Below are 16,012 nucleotides of genomic sequence, written 5' to 3' on the forward strand. Positions count from 1 at the left end.
GTCCACTCTGTTGTAAGAGAAACTCCTTGAGAACAGGGATTTGTTTCCCTAGTGTCTAACACAGAATCTAACATATAATAGGCTCTCAATAAATCCTTGATTGAATAATTAACATAAAGAATAAGAGCATTTAGAGCTGAAAAAGAAGTTAAATATTATTCTAAGTCCTAAATTGAATATATGAGGACAACTGAAGAAGACCAGAGAAACCGAATGACTTGTTTTTGGTAATAAATATAGTAAGAGAGCTGAGGTTGAATCTGAGTTCTCTTTATTTCTCTTGGGATACTCTTTTCACTACATTCTGGCTACTTTCATGAAAATTACTAAAATATACAATAAAGATCAGTGGATAAGCATCTCAGAATATGAATATTGCCCAAATATGAAATCATTGAAGAGTGTAAAATATTTTTGAAGTTTCTGACTAGTTTCTAATAATATACTTAAAATAACATGTTTATTATGAAATTACTTCAGTTGACATCAAAAGGAACTGTTTAACTGTTTAACATAAATTAAGTGGATTTCTTCTGTGAAGCCATTATAATCAAACTAGAAATCAACCTCATTTGAATGAATCATACCATCTTGTAGGAGGCTGCCCCATATGAAATCAATTTCTACTTGGCAGAAAGCAAAAATATAGTAAAGGATCATGATTTAGCTGATGCAACTAATGTGAAGAAGGAGATGAAATTAGGTCACAGAGTCAATTAAAATAAAAGCAGATCATTTTTGAAATTTAGTGGTTTGGAAATGCTACCTCTACAAAAACTTATACTCACAATTACTTATACATAATAGAGTGGCAAGGCAGTATAATGAAAAGAGTACTAAACCCAAAGTCAGAGGACCTAAGTCCAGGTTCTGCCTTTGATAATTACTAATGCTAAAAATACTTTGTGATCTGTGATCAGACTCTATTTCATTTCTGGTCCTTTTATGGGACTGGGGTTCTTTTGTTATCACTAGACATATAACCATAAAGAATAAATCATTTAACCTTTAAAGGCTCATTTTGCTTGTCTTTAAAATATAAATAGGCAAAACAGTGATTTGCTACAGTCTCTTTTTACAACTAAGTTTCAAAGAAAAACAAAACATTCTCACCCTCATCACCAAAACTCACTTGTAAAGTTTAGAGATCTATTCAATAGACAAGTTTATGTTTATGTACCAAATGTATATACTTTCACTTCTTTATTTTCTTTTAAAAATCACAATGCCTAGCATTATAATTACTTAACAAATCACTATAATATTGAAGGAAATTTGGTAATCTGTCAGTGCAGTAGAATGTTCAAGTCAGCATTTTAATAACAGTTTTGGCAATCATAGTCTAGATTTTATTTTTAATAATTTTCTTAATATTCTCTTAATAATTCTTAAATTTCTCTTTTTGGATTTGTGTTGACTTACCTAGGTGAGGCTATATTTACATACTTGTAGGCATATATAGGCACTGTATGCATATTAGACATTTTTAATATAAAGGGTAAACAGTATGCTTGCTTTACTTAAGTATACAACTTTGTATATGCATATGCATATACATATACTAAATATACATCATATACATATACACAGAGTCCAGTCATATATACTTGATTAAAACTGCCCATTTTCTCCATATTTAAGATATATATAGTTAAAAATTAAAAGGTATTATATATAATATCAGAGACAAGTTAATTTCACCCTAAAATATGTGTTTTAAAATGCATTTGGCCATATGAAAACATTTGCATTGGTATTTATTGTTCATACATAAAATAAATATGATTCATTCATTCATTGCCCATTAGACAGTCATTTCTTATTGTATATATAGTAATCTGCTTGATGCTGAGGCAAATACAGCAATAATTAAGATATAACATTTAGAATCTATAAGCTGAGAAGGGATATAAAACATTCACAAGTATGTAAGACTTTGATATTTTGTTAGATCCCTGACCTCTTTTTTTTTTCCCATGGCCTCTTTTCAATAGGAAGTCCCCTATAGAGACAAGTACCTAAGGTACACTTTTCCACATATACCACCAGTATGTAGAGTGGGCACATAGAATGACACATGTGAGTAGTGCACAATCACAGAGAAAAAGCTCACAGATTCAATTCAAGAACTCCCTGCCCTTTTGAACATGATCTCAGAAGTTATCCCTCTTTGATATGGAAAACCTGAGATATCACTGAAAAGAACTGTTAGTCAATAATGTCATCAAGTTCAGCAGTCAATGTTACTTAATTATAGAGGTGACAGAAAGGCTCTATATGTTTGTAAACTAATAGACGTTGAACAAGAGAATTATAGTAGAACAGTTTGCCTTGTCTTAAGTTCAAGATACTCTTGATTATAAAAAACCATATATACATATATTATATATTTACTCACATATGTGTGTATGTATACTTATACATATACAATGTGGATTTACTTTATGCAATGTAGATTTCCCCTATCTGGGTAGCAAAGGAAAATAAGATCAATTTGATCGTCCCCTGCAATATTCTAATTGCTTGATCATATGCTCTAAGGAATCTCAGGAGCCCTGGCCACATTTCCATAACTTATGGTAAAGGTAGTGAGAACTATGTGGAACAACTGAATTACTTAGATAACTTCACAGTCTTTGGAAACAGGAAGAGCATGAGGAAAGATTAATTAAAGTCTTAGATTAGGAAAAACTGGCTTCAATCTGTCAATTGAGAAGTTCCAGTAGTACAAATCTATTAATTTCATGAGTACCATAGTTCCTCAAAAGGGAGTGAAAGAACTTCATATGCCCAAAGAATGTACCTTTTTGTGAAGAAAACATCAGAAAACAAAACATAACATTATTTTTTCAATCTGTGTGATTCTTTGGTTTTTTGTTTGTTTTGTTTTTTAGGCAATTGGGGTTAAGTGACTTTCCCAGGGTCACACAGCTAGTAAGTGTTAAGTGTCTGAGGCCAGATTTGAACTCAGGTCCTCCTGACTCCAGGGCCGGTGCTCTATCCACTGCACCACCTAGCTGCCCCTCAATATGTGTAATTCTTGACCATATCCTCTTCTATAAATCTCTCAAAGGATATCTACTAACACTGGGTTGCAGGGAAGATGGAATTTCCTCTAGGGTTTTGTTTTTAAACATTCTGTGGAGGCCAGTAACATACTTAGGTTGTTATTCCTGTCATATGACCTCATCATCTGATTTTTAATAATAAATTTTTGATGATGTCTTTTGCTTCAGTTTTGTTTAAGTCATCATTGGTAATATGCTATAATCAACTAATTCCCATCATGCATTAATCTCTTGCTTTTGGGTCACCAATAATATGATTTCTTTGGAGGCTGAAGCCAGCATCAAACACAATGACTAAACAATGATTAAAATTCTTGTTATTGGAGATATTGTTCCATAAGTCATAACCTTTTGGCAAAATTGAGAGACTATTGGAATTTAAAATCTATGTATTTATAAGAAAAATTGATTGGGATCATTTAAAGTGCTGCATGGTTTCTTTCTTTTCTTTTTCTTTTCTTTTTTTTTTTTTTTGCGGGGCAATGGGGGTTAAGTGACTTGCCCAGGGTCACACAGCTAGTAAGTGTCAAGTGTCTGAAGCTGGATTTGAACCCAGGTACTCCTGAATCCAGGGCCGGTGCTTTATCCACTGTGCCACCTAGCCGCCCCCTGCATGGTTTCTTAAAAAGAGTCTAGTCCATTTTTTTTCTATCCAATTCTTGACCCTGTTCATTATATATCTGGGTTGCCTATTTTGTGATCTGGATTGTGCTTATCAGAGAGTAACTCAGTGGGTTGTATCTAACATTATGGTATAATCTAGGCTATAATTTATTCACTTGATTATTCCTGTATGTTTTGTTAGATTAACTTTGTTTTGAATGGCCATTTATCTCATTTAGGAAGTACGATAATTTTCTGGGAATTAATTCAATCAATACAGTGTCACTGAAAAATAGGAACATCTGGTATACTTCACCATCTATTTAGATCCTGTGAAGAACATATTTCATTATAATTTCAAAACTTTGAGTAGCTTTTTTCTGTTTTAACTTTCATATACTAATGATTATCAGAAGATAAAATTTATCACATTAAAAAGGTGATGACAGAGTAGGCAGTGGGGAAATAAAAGAATTTAAAAGATATTCTAGAGACAGAATGGATAACATTTGACTTGACAAGAAGGCTGAGGGAGAAGAATCAAAGACCATAGAAGCTTAGAACTGGAAGTGTTAGGGGCTATTTATACAGTCCAAATTGCACCTGCCCAAGAATTCCCTCTAAAACTTACCCAAATACTCTGCTAGTCTGTGCTGGAGGCTCATTAGCAAAAGGGAATCAACCTCTTACTGCCATTGGGCTGAGTCTCTTGAGAAGAGACTGAGCTGTTGTTGTTTGTTTGTTTTTGCTTTTCTTTATATCTCCAGCGCTTCCTACGGTGCCTGGTACATAGCAAGTACTTAATAAATGACTATTGACTGACTAATTGCTAATAGTTCTTCCCCTAAACTGAACAGAACAAATCTAACATTTATTTCATTTGAAGTGTGATTCCTTAAGTCTTCTCCCTTGTTGATCTTAGCATTTATAGGTTCAGTTATTATCTCTATGCTGCTGATTCTCACATACATTTACTTAAGTGCAGATCTGACAGTGTCATTCCCCTATTCTGTAAATCCCAGTGCCTGTCATTTCTAGAATTAAATAGAAAATCCTCTGTTTGACCTCATGCCGTTCATAACCTGAATTCCTCCACCATACTCACTCCCATGTACTCTGCAATCCAGTGAAACTACTCTCCTTTCTGTTTCTCTCACAAAACACTTCATCTCCTCCCTGTTCATTTTCACTGACTCTCTCTCTTGCCTGAAATTCTCTCCCTCCTCATTTCAACTTCCTGATTTTCCTGGCTTGCTTCGTGTCCTAGGTAAAACCCAACTTTCTTTAAGAAGGTTTTCTGGATTGCCCTTAATGTGCCTTGCCTCTGTTGATTATTTCCAATTTACCTGGAAGATAGTCTGTTTGTTTGTACATTATTGTTTGCATGTTGTCTCCCTGATTAGAATATGAGCTTCCTGAGCAAGGACTTGTTTTTATTTTTGTTCTAATCATTCTTTGTATTTCCAGTGCCTAGCACAGAGCCAAGAACATAGTGGGAGCTTAATAAATGCTTATTGACAGACTGAGGAGAGACTTCTTAATAGTGTTAAAGATTACAGAAATGCCAAAGACAAGACAGAGAGAAATATATTATGGGAGACAATATGATTGGAAAGAGCTTTTAAGGCTGTATTTTCAAATCAAATCAAATCAAAATTGATGTTTACATTTGACAAAAAATAAGCACAATGACCAAAGAAAAATGGGTGTAATTAGTACAATAGATATATAATAATCATAATACAGATTAATTCAATACTGGCCTTCACTATAATAGTTAATAATAATAGCAATTATTCACATTTCTCTAGCATTTTGTGGATTAAAAATAGCTTTCTTTCAAAGAGTATGAGAGAGACTCAGTAGATTTCAAGGTCCTAGGAGGTAAGCTAATTGACAATTAAAATACCCTTGAAGTTTTCCTGAAAGAGCAAGGGTTTTGAATGATAATTAAAGTTTTTGAAGTTGAAGATGGAGTTATAAGACACTTGAAATATGGAATATAGGGTCAGCAAAGGCACCATGGCAGTAAAGTACTTAAGGATATAATAAATGTGAAAAGTCCAGTTAGCTGAATTTTTGTACATGTAAAAGAGAATAGTATAAGATAAGATTGCCCCTGTATTTAAGTACCAATTTGTAAAGAGTTTTGAATGTCTAACTAAAGAGACTGGGATTTATTTGTTAAGCCTTTAGGAACTTATTGAAACAATGAAGATATAGAGACATGACGAGACCTATGCATAAATAAGATTTTTCTGTCAGTGTTGCATATTTATAGTGATTATTTCATATAATGAATGTTTGTGACAAAACATAACTTTATAATTTGCATATATCAAGAGCCAAAATCATTGTTGTGATTAAGGGTGAAGGATCGTGTAACCAATCTATAAGATTTGCCCATAGAGGGATTTGTCTCAAAAACATACTAGTTAATTGAATAGATGAATGTTCCATGTAGCCTAATCAAAAATGGCTCCTTCTATTGCAATGAGAGCTCTAGTTTTATTTGCCTTATGCTATTGTTTCTTATTCTAATAAAATAGCAATATTATTAAATAATTCTTAAAAGAAAAGGGAAAAGGAACAATTTAAACAAAAATATTTATAGAAGCTTTTTGTGGTAGCAAAGAATTGGAAATCAGTGGGGAATGGTTGAAGAAGTCATGGCCTAAGATTATGATACGATACTATTGTGCTACAAGAAATGACAACCCTAGCTGTGTGACCCTGGGCAAGTCACTTAACCCTCATTGCCCTGCTCCTCCCCCCCCCCAAAAAAATTGACAAGCAGGATGGGTTTTAAAAAAAACTTGAAAAGATTTATATGAACTCATGCAAAGTGAAGTGAGAAGAACCAGGAGAACATTGTATATAACAACAACATTTTAAGGATTATCAATTGTGAAAGACTTGACTACTCTGATCAAGAGAAGGATCCAATACAAATGCAAAGGACCAAAGATGAAAAATGCTATCCACCTCGAGAGAGAGAACTGATGAACTCTGAATGCATATTGAAGCATGACTTATTACATTTTCTTTCTTTTTCTTGTTTTATTTCTGTCTGTTTTTTTATTTGCAATATGGCTAATATAGAAATATGCTTTGCTTTACTTGACATTATAATCTATGTCAAATTGCTTCTCAAAAGGCAGAGGGGGAGGAAGAGGCTACAGTATTTAGAATTAAAATATTTTTCCATGATTATTACATTTTTACATGTAATTGGAAAATATTTAATAGAATACATTTAAATTTTTTTTAAAAATAATATTTAGAATGGGGTATATTTTTGAGATGAATTCCTAGATTAAACTCTAAGTCAACAAAGGGAATAAAATATGCAAGGTTACTGATTTCCATAAGATGACTACAAAGTAATCTGATCTAATTTTAAGTTATTCTAGCAGTATCCAGTTTTATAATAATTAGTTATAGACAATGGAGGTATAAGGACAAAAATGAAGTGATTTCTGCCTTTGAGGATAATTATTTCCATTATGAATATAAGTAATTTGTAAAGAAAGTACTTTGTAAATCTTGAAGTCTCAATACCAGTTATTTTTGTTAGTAACTGATATCATTTTCATATAATAATACTCATTTAAATGAGATAATATATGTAAAATATTTTGAAAATAATGAATATGAAGTATGAATATTAATATGCATATAATCAGTAAGCAATATAATTTGCAGAAACACTAGAGTTTGAGGATTTCATAATTCACTGCCAATTTCAATGATAACCTTGTTTCATTCATTTTTGTATCCATGTCAAGTATCTAACAAATTCCTGGCATTCAATAATGTTGAAATGTTGAATCAAAATTAAATCTTCCCTTGAAATAAATGGACGTTTTTGAGCTTATCATTACTTGGTTAGTCACGTACACAGTATATAGCAGTTGTGTTAAACCGAAACAGAAATAGATCCCTACAGGCCACATACTGACTGAGAAAACCACAAATTAACATTATCTCATATTTTTATTTATTTTATTAATTCTAATTATATTTTAATCTGATTCCCCATTTTTGACTTATGCAGGCTGCAAGGTCTTGAGTTTGATACTTCTGGTGTATAATATATAACCAGCACTTAAACTTTTATCAGATGAATGAATACATGAAAGGATGATTTGATAAATATGCTTATGTGGAAATGACAATATCATCATCAATAGATTCCCTAGTATTTAGGGGAAAAAATTGTTTTAAATTAGTTCATGAAGAATTACATTCATTTGAATATTACATTGTATACTTTACAAACTACCTTTGATCATTTTACTAGAGTCTCTAAAAACACAAAATTGTTCCATCAAATTCCTATCCTGTCTGTATTTTCCTCTTCACTTCCATGATTCTTGAAAAAAATTTCTATGTTTCTACTGCCAGCTACTCTTATTAATCTTTTGCAAACTGTCTTCTGTCCCTTAGCCTCTACAGAAATTATTCTCTTAAAGGGCACCAATAACCTCCTAATCATAAAAATCTTTTTAAAGTCCTCACCCTTCTCTACTTGTATCCCACTTCTGACTTTGTTTACCACACCCTCCTGCTGAATACCTTGGCTTTAAAGACATGAAACATTCCTGGTTATCTGACCTTTCTTATGATTCATTCTTTGTCTTCATTGGTTCTTGGTCCACTTTCAAACTCTTTCAGGTAGATATTCCCCAAGATTATGTATCCCTCCCTCTTTTCTTTTCTTTCTTATCTTTCTCCTGAAATCCCATTCAGTTTATTGCTTTAATCACTATCCCTCTTCAAATGATTCCAAAATCTCTATCTCTAGTCTTGGCCTCTCTCTATAGTACCAGGACTATTTCTCTAATACTTTAAATAATATCTCTATCTTGATGTTTTGCTAACACCTTGGACTTCTTATCTTTCATGCTAATGCTTCTCCCTTCATTGTTTCTCTTGTGATATTATTCACTAATATTTCAAATTTTATTCTATTTGATTCCTTTCCTTCTCTTCTTATACCAATTACTTACCAGGTCTTATAGATTCTATTTATAGGACATTTTCCACTCCTGTTTCCTTCTCTGTATTTTCACCACACTCATTCTAGGCCTTCATCATCACTTCCTTAATGTGCTTCAGTAGTTTCCAAATAACTCATCTCAGTGTAGTCTTTCCTTACTGTACTCCATCCCTAATAATGTGGTTATTTTAAGCTTTCTCATCTAGCCATCTGATCATGTCAATCTATTACCAACAAAACAAACAAAACCACCCCAAAATTTAGTGGTTCCCAGTTCCTCACTAAATAAAATTTGGCCTGACATTTCAGGCTTTCTACAATCCATTGTAACCCTGCTCTTCCACACATTTTATATTACTTCCCTCTGTGTATTCTATGCTATAACTGTAATACAGTTAAGCTATAACACAATTTATCCGCTTTGCCTCTTTGACTTCCTGACTATTTGACTATACTCACATATGACCCCTTTCATAATTTGTCTTTTATACTCTGATATAACTTTTTAAAATCTATCTCAATGTCACCTCTTCCAAGTTTTTTTCTTTTGTTTGTTTCCATTCTTGGTAATGGATTTAGGATTTAGTTTTTACTTTGCTTTTTACCACTCTAGTATGATATGTAAGAAAGAGCATTATTATAAAATATCTGGGATTATTTATCTCTCAATCATTCTGTAATATTCATGAAGGTAGGCATTGTTCCTTATGTAAATTTTTGTTTTTCCTTCAGCACTGAGCACAGGACTCAGCATGTAGTATTTGACAAATATGATGGTAGTCTTGCATTAATCTGCACTGTATGTCATATTTATGTATATATTTTATATATATATATATATATATATATATATAGTAATTAACAAGAAATATATGCCTTCATTGAATCTATGTCTTCACTCTTAATGAAAATGTACATTCTTCATTTGGGTTGTGGGCATATTATATATGTATCATTCAGCTAAAGAGTGAAAAAAATGCTTCATGAAACTAGTTTTAGAAACACAATCTTACCTTGTCTTTCTAGCTTGAATTTTCCAAAGTCTTTACCATGTATATCACCTTGGAAGGTAAATCCCCCTCTTTCAAGCCCTGATGATACCTAACATACATGAAGAAGAAGAAGATGAAGTGTGAAAAAAATGAATAATAGCAATCATTAGTCTTCAGAAAGCATAATCACTATTCACAGTTTTCAGATTTTGAGGCATATCCACTTATATGCCATTATTTTTTAGTATTTATATGCATGTACAAAATGGTAACTAATATAGACTATACCTAACAAATGATTATACATGATACATGAAAATTGTTCCTTAAATACATATAGGTTTTTTTAATCATAAAGCTATAGATAAATTACAGTTCAACCTCAGTTCTTCAGAGTGTCAGGAAACAGTGGACAGCATTAATGGAAACAATACATAAAACATGTAAATTTTATTTGGGAATCAGTTTACTAGCAGAGGTAGAATGGACTATACATACATAATCATGGCGGTTATATCTATATCCTGAGCTTGTGGGCTGGCCTGGAAATTAAGCTGCAAATAATTAGCCCTATTAATCATTTTCAGGAAATAAGTTGAAAGTTCCCAAACTTGTTTCTTCACCTAAGAGTTTTTGTGAGAACCTCAGTTGTAGATCATGCAGTCTGGAGGAAAGCTTTTAGTATATGCTAGCATGTTATAATGTATAAAGTCACATTATTTCCCCTCCAAAGCTCATCTTTTTTGCCAAGAACTTTAAAGTGTTATTGGACAAAGAGATATCTTGTCATTCTCAGAGGCAGACATATTTCTACATAATATAAAGATCTTTAGCTACTTCTAAGATGTGATTGTTATTTCTTTATTTCATGAATTTTATTGACATATTTTGGTTTTATATCACCTACTTTTCCCCCGTATTCTATCATTTCCTTCCTTATTACATACACACACACACATATATTTATTTTTTTGGGGGGGGGTGAGGCAATTGAGGTTAAGTGACTTGCCCAGGGTCACAGCTAGTAAGTGTCAAGTGTCTAAGTCCAGATTTGAACTCAGGTCCTCCTGAATCCAGGGCCAGTGCTGCGCCACCTAGCTGCATTGACAAATATTTTTAAAGAAGAAATAGCAAACCTGAGCAATATTTTAAAAATCTGACATCATATGTGATGTTCCCTACTCCTGAGTATTCCACCTCTATCAATGGATAAAGGGAAGTATAACTGTTATTTTAATCCCCCTTTGAAAAGAAAGTGGTTAGCTTTGACCAAGAAGTTATCCACTTCAAGAAGAATATGCTTTGTAGAACTCTTATGCAGAATACTTACATAACCATCTAGTCCCCAGTTGTCATTTTCAAACTTGCTTACAAAAATTTCCACTGGTCCTTTAATCTGGAAAACTTTCAGAAGTAAATGAGCTTCCTCCTTCTTATAAACACCTATAATGACATGAAGGAGAATCTGTAAGAATAACTTCTCCCCAAAATTATTTGGTTAAAAGTTCTTTCCTTAGAGAGATTCAGATCTATAAACATTGACTTTCCAAGGGGTTCATTATAATTTTAGACAAGCTTTCAAATAGACAAAATTGAATATTTGTTGGTCTTATCATGGGAAAACAGAAAGGATAGCCATTGTGCTTCATGGATTTCAGTGAAACTTAAAAGTTTTTCTTTTTAGGAGTATTCTCCTAGAAACTGGCATTTTCCAGGAAAATACTAAGGCTTTTTTTGGAAGCAGTGAGTGAAGGAGTTATAACTGTGGACATTAATGTTTTAGTATCAAGAAAAGGAGTGTTTTAAAAATTTCTATTTAAAATCCTATCTGCTCTAGAAGTGTTCAACTTTACCTGTTTAAATACTATTTATCCTTTAAAATAGATTGAAATGCAGTCTCTTCTAGATGCCTTCCCTGATTATTTTATTGGAAAAAAGCTCCTTCCTTCAGAATTTTGGTTTTTTTTTGCAGGGCAGTGAGGGTTAAGTGACTTACCCAGGGTCAAACAGCTAGTAAGTATCAAGTGTCTGAGGCCAGATTTAAACTTAGGTCCGCCTGAATCCAGGGGCCTGTGCTTTATTCACTGTGCCACATAGGTGCCTCCTGTTATGTACTTCTTTTTCTTTTAGTGAGGCAAATTGGGGTTAAGTGACTTTCCCAGGCTCACACAGCTAGTAAGTGTTAAGTGTCTGAGGCCAGATTTGAACTCAGGTCCTCCTGATTCCAGGGCTGGTGCTCTATCCACTGCACCACCTAGTTGCCCCCTGTTATGTACTTCTAATGATTTCATCCTGGATATTATAGATGGTGCTTCAAATGTCTTAGTGCAGATTTAAGCTTTAATTACATATATTCATATGATTTAGTAACTTAACATTGCACTAAGACTTTTGGAACAATCTACACTGGTCTAGGTTTAATTCTTCTGGTGCTGCTAGAATTTTGGCCTCCATGAAAATAGAAACTAAATAGTAGGTCAACTATATGTCACCCTGACCCCCACAGTGATGTTTATATAGTGGGATTTTAGGCTTTTAAAAAAATAGGCTCTTATCTAGTCTAAACTTGTCTAAAAATTTACAACATATTTTTTCCAAATCTTAGCATATTTCACCTATAATTTAAAAGAAAAATAAAATATAAATGTGTTTTCTTAAATTACTTATTCTAATATGCATAGACAGAAACATATACCAATCATAAACAGGAATAGGGAATTTAGGAGCCAACTCATTTTTCATGATTCAATTTTGGAATAGAATGGAATAAAGAATACCTAATTTGTATAAAAATGAGGAAAGGAGTAGGAATTTTATTAAAGATTATATAATTGCTTAAGACATATAACTATTAGGAGGGCGTATCCTCTTAATGTTCTAATGATAAAATGTGATTTCTAATTTCTATAACTAAATTTACAAAGACTATTGTTTAAAATTCAGTTGAAAGAACATTTTTTTAAAACTCTCATTAGAAATACCTTTGGCAGGGAGAACACAGATTTGTGCTGCCATAGTCTAGAAGGAGATTGAAGTCAAAAGGTATTCTGCTCATATTTAAGAATTAAGTGGGGCAGCTAGGTGGCGCAGTGGATAGAGCACCGGCCCTGGAATCAGGAGTACCTGAGTTCAAATCCGGCCTCAGACACTTAACACTTACTAGCTGTGTGACCTTGGGCAAGTCACTTAACCCCAATTGCCTCACTAAAAAAAAAAAAAAATGAATTAAGTAAAATTTAAATATTGTGTCCATGAAACTAATATAAAGGTTTACCCATTTTTTTTCACATTTTACTTGTAAATACAAGGATTGAGAACCTGATGACTCTCATTCAAGGTATTTTGAAGAGAATCACTTTGTTTTGTTCTAGAACGAGCAAATGCATGGATTTTATACTAAACTATCAAGTGCTCTCTAGAATAAAGCCCCTGAAGCTTCCAGGGTTATTAGGTCAATAATTATTTGTCCTTAGTTGGAAAGTCAATACTTCAAAAAATGCAGGTCCCTTCCTAGATTCCACATGAATTTTGAGGTCTGAACCATCATCCCTTCTTTTAGAATTCTATGGGTGAAACTAGAAAGTAAAATTACCCTGTTTTCTAACTCATTAAAACTTACTTGTAGTAATTTCTGAGTTAGAGCAAGTCTATAGCCCTATACTCTCCTAAAAACTCCAGAGCCAGGAAAATGGATCTATTTAGAACAACACATATCTATTTTACATTTAATGAAATGTATTATTGTTGGTATTGTTGGGTTGATTTTCAGTCACGTCTGACTCTTTGTGACCCCATTTGGGGTTTTTTTTAGCAAAGATACCACAGTGGTTTGCCATTTCCTTCTGCAACTCATTTTACATGTCAGGAACTGAGGCAAACAGGGTTAAGTGACTTCCCAAGGAGCACACAGATAGTATGCATCTGAGGTCAGATTTGAACTCAGCAAGATAAGTCTTCCTTACTCTAGTCCTGGCAGTGCTCTTATCCACTGTACCATGTACATGTACCTTTACTGGTATGTACAACAACACATTTAACATTCCTGTATGTTCTAGTGTAATTGGGAAAAATGTGTGATAAAACCAGATTTTCTGTCAGATTCCCAAGGTTAAACTGGACTACCTACTTATTCAATGGTGAGTCATCAATTTGCATCTTATATTTTTTTTAGTTTGTAAGAGTTTAGTTTGAGGATGAGAGTTGGATTGTCAAGGTCTCACTAAAGACTACTGATCCATTAACTAGTAAAGAAAAACTACCCACTCTACAATGTGAAAGTTCTTCTGGAGAAAAGGAAGCCTTAACCACAGGGAAGAGTGATGAATGAATAAATGAGAAACTGGATGGTTGGTTCAGAGAATCTCAGAGGGAATGGCAGCTGTGAAAAGGAACACAAGGTACAGGAAATAGAAAATTTTGTAAAATCAACATGCAGGTTGGTGACAGAAGAAGGATACAAAGAGTAGAGGAGGGAATATGAGGGAGTTTATAGGAAAAGGGGACTAATTTAAGCATTTGGTACACATTAGAAAAGAATGCCCTCAAAATACTCATGATATTAGCAAAGAACTCACCTGAAAGTTTTAGCTCCACATTAGATCCTTCAATAAACGTTGCATTTACTTTGCTACTTGTTGCATTGAACCAGTCCACAGTTAAAGTTGCAGGGTGTCTTTTCCCTAAATACTCATAATAGCCTTTCCACACTGAGTTGATGAAAAATACATCGGAAGGAACTGAGAAAGTAAGGAAATATATTTAAGAGGATATCATCACAAAGTAATATCAGTCATTTATTTCTCCGCTTCCTATATTAGAGCTCCTGAGCCTAGATGCCACAAAGAATGCCATTCATTCACCATGAAAGTTCAAAGACAGATGATGATTATGATGATGACGAAAGTGACGACAGCGACGACTACGACAAGAACGACACCACCACCAACAACAATTTAGCTTATTTCTCTGCCCCTCCCCCACCATTACATGTGTTAATGTACTTAATGGGATATAATTTCAAATAAGTTTCATGATCTTGCAACAAACTCTTTAGATTTAATTTTTAGATTGGCAGTGATTGAATCTGATTTTCTTCAGTGTATAATAATCCAAATATTGACATAAAGAAGATTTTCGAAGTGGGGAAATCATGCTTTAAAAAATTTCCTCAAAAGGGCTGGTATGGACCAATTTTTTTCTTCTGATTTACATGTAGTAAGTGGCTAACAAATCTAAAAATAAAATAAATGTAAAGGTTGAGATTATTTATTAAAATGAATTTCCTGAATATATGCCTAAAATCAATGTACTAGATTTTCATATATGGAATGTTTGGTGAGTATGAAAATTTCTATTTAGCCAGTAGTACTCTAACTTCACAAAATAGGAGGTATTCTTAATTAATAGATCAAAGAGGCTACATATTACACAATTGTAGATATTATGAAAAAAAAAGTTGCTACTGAATCAGAGAAAAACCTATGTCATTAGCAAATAAAAGTGATTTCTGCTTTGACATTAAGTACAATGCTTTTTTATTTTTTGCTTTTTTTTGTGGGGCAATGAGGGTTAAGTGACTTGCCCAGGTTGACACAGCTAGTAAGTGTCAAGTATCTGAGGCCAGCTTTGAACTCAAGTCCTCCTGAATCCAGGACAGGTTCTTTCTCCACTGTGCCACCTAGCTGCCCCTACAATGCTTTTTAATATAAATGGCCATATATGTGAATTTTCACTGTTAAATGTTGTTGGCTGCTGACTTTACATTCAACACATTTGCATACCATAGAGGGAATCTCAGTGTTTCCAAAATTTTAACTAGTGTTAAAACTCAAATTGGTTTTTACCTGCCTAAATTATACAGAAAACTGATTTATGAAACCTATAATGGATGTTTATTATAATTTTACCATGAATTTATGGTTTGATATATCTTAGGACTTTAAAAAAGTAGCTTTTACTCATCATCTATCAGGACTGTTGAAAAAGGAATTCTGAGGGGAATGAGATTGGAATACAACATCAAGAGGGTTAACTGTCAGAATAGGCTAAGGTTAGTGAGGAATAATCAAGATTTTAAAAATATATTTTAGGGGCAGCTAGATGACGCAGTGGATAGAGCACCGGCCCTGGAGTCAGGAGTACCTGAGTTCAAATCCGGCCTCAGACACTTAACACTTACTAGCTGTGTGACACTGGGCAAGTCACTTAACCCCGATTGCCTCACTAAATATATATATATATATATATATATATATATATATATATATATATATATATATAAAAGGTATGATGGAGGCAAAGATAAAATTCAATAAGAGGTAGGGCTGTTTCTTGAGAACATGGGACCA

The 16,012-nt window shown here is 33.2% G+C and overlaps 1 protein-coding gene across 1 annotated transcript in view; it reads right to left on the bottom strand.

Annotated features, from left to right (window-relative positions):
• CSMD1 (CUB and Sushi multiple domains 1) overlaps nt 1-16,012 on the bottom strand; it is a 2,580,735-nt gene that overhangs the window by 6,116 nt on the left and 2,558,607 nt on the right. Inside the window, 3 exon segments of the mRNA XM_043985743.1 lie at nt 9,687-9,774; nt 10,996-11,108; nt 14,240-14,401. Of these exon segments, the coding sequence (XP_043841678.1) occupies nt 9,687-9,774; nt 10,996-11,108; nt 14,240-14,401 (363 nt within the window).

This window comes from Dromiciops gliroides, chromosome 2, assembly GCF_019393635.1.
Source record: "Dromiciops gliroides isolate mDroGli1 chromosome 2, mDroGli1.pri, whole genome shotgun sequence".
Lineage (NCBI taxonomy): Eukaryota > Metazoa > Chordata > Mammalia > Microbiotheria > Microbiotheriidae > Dromiciops > Dromiciops gliroides.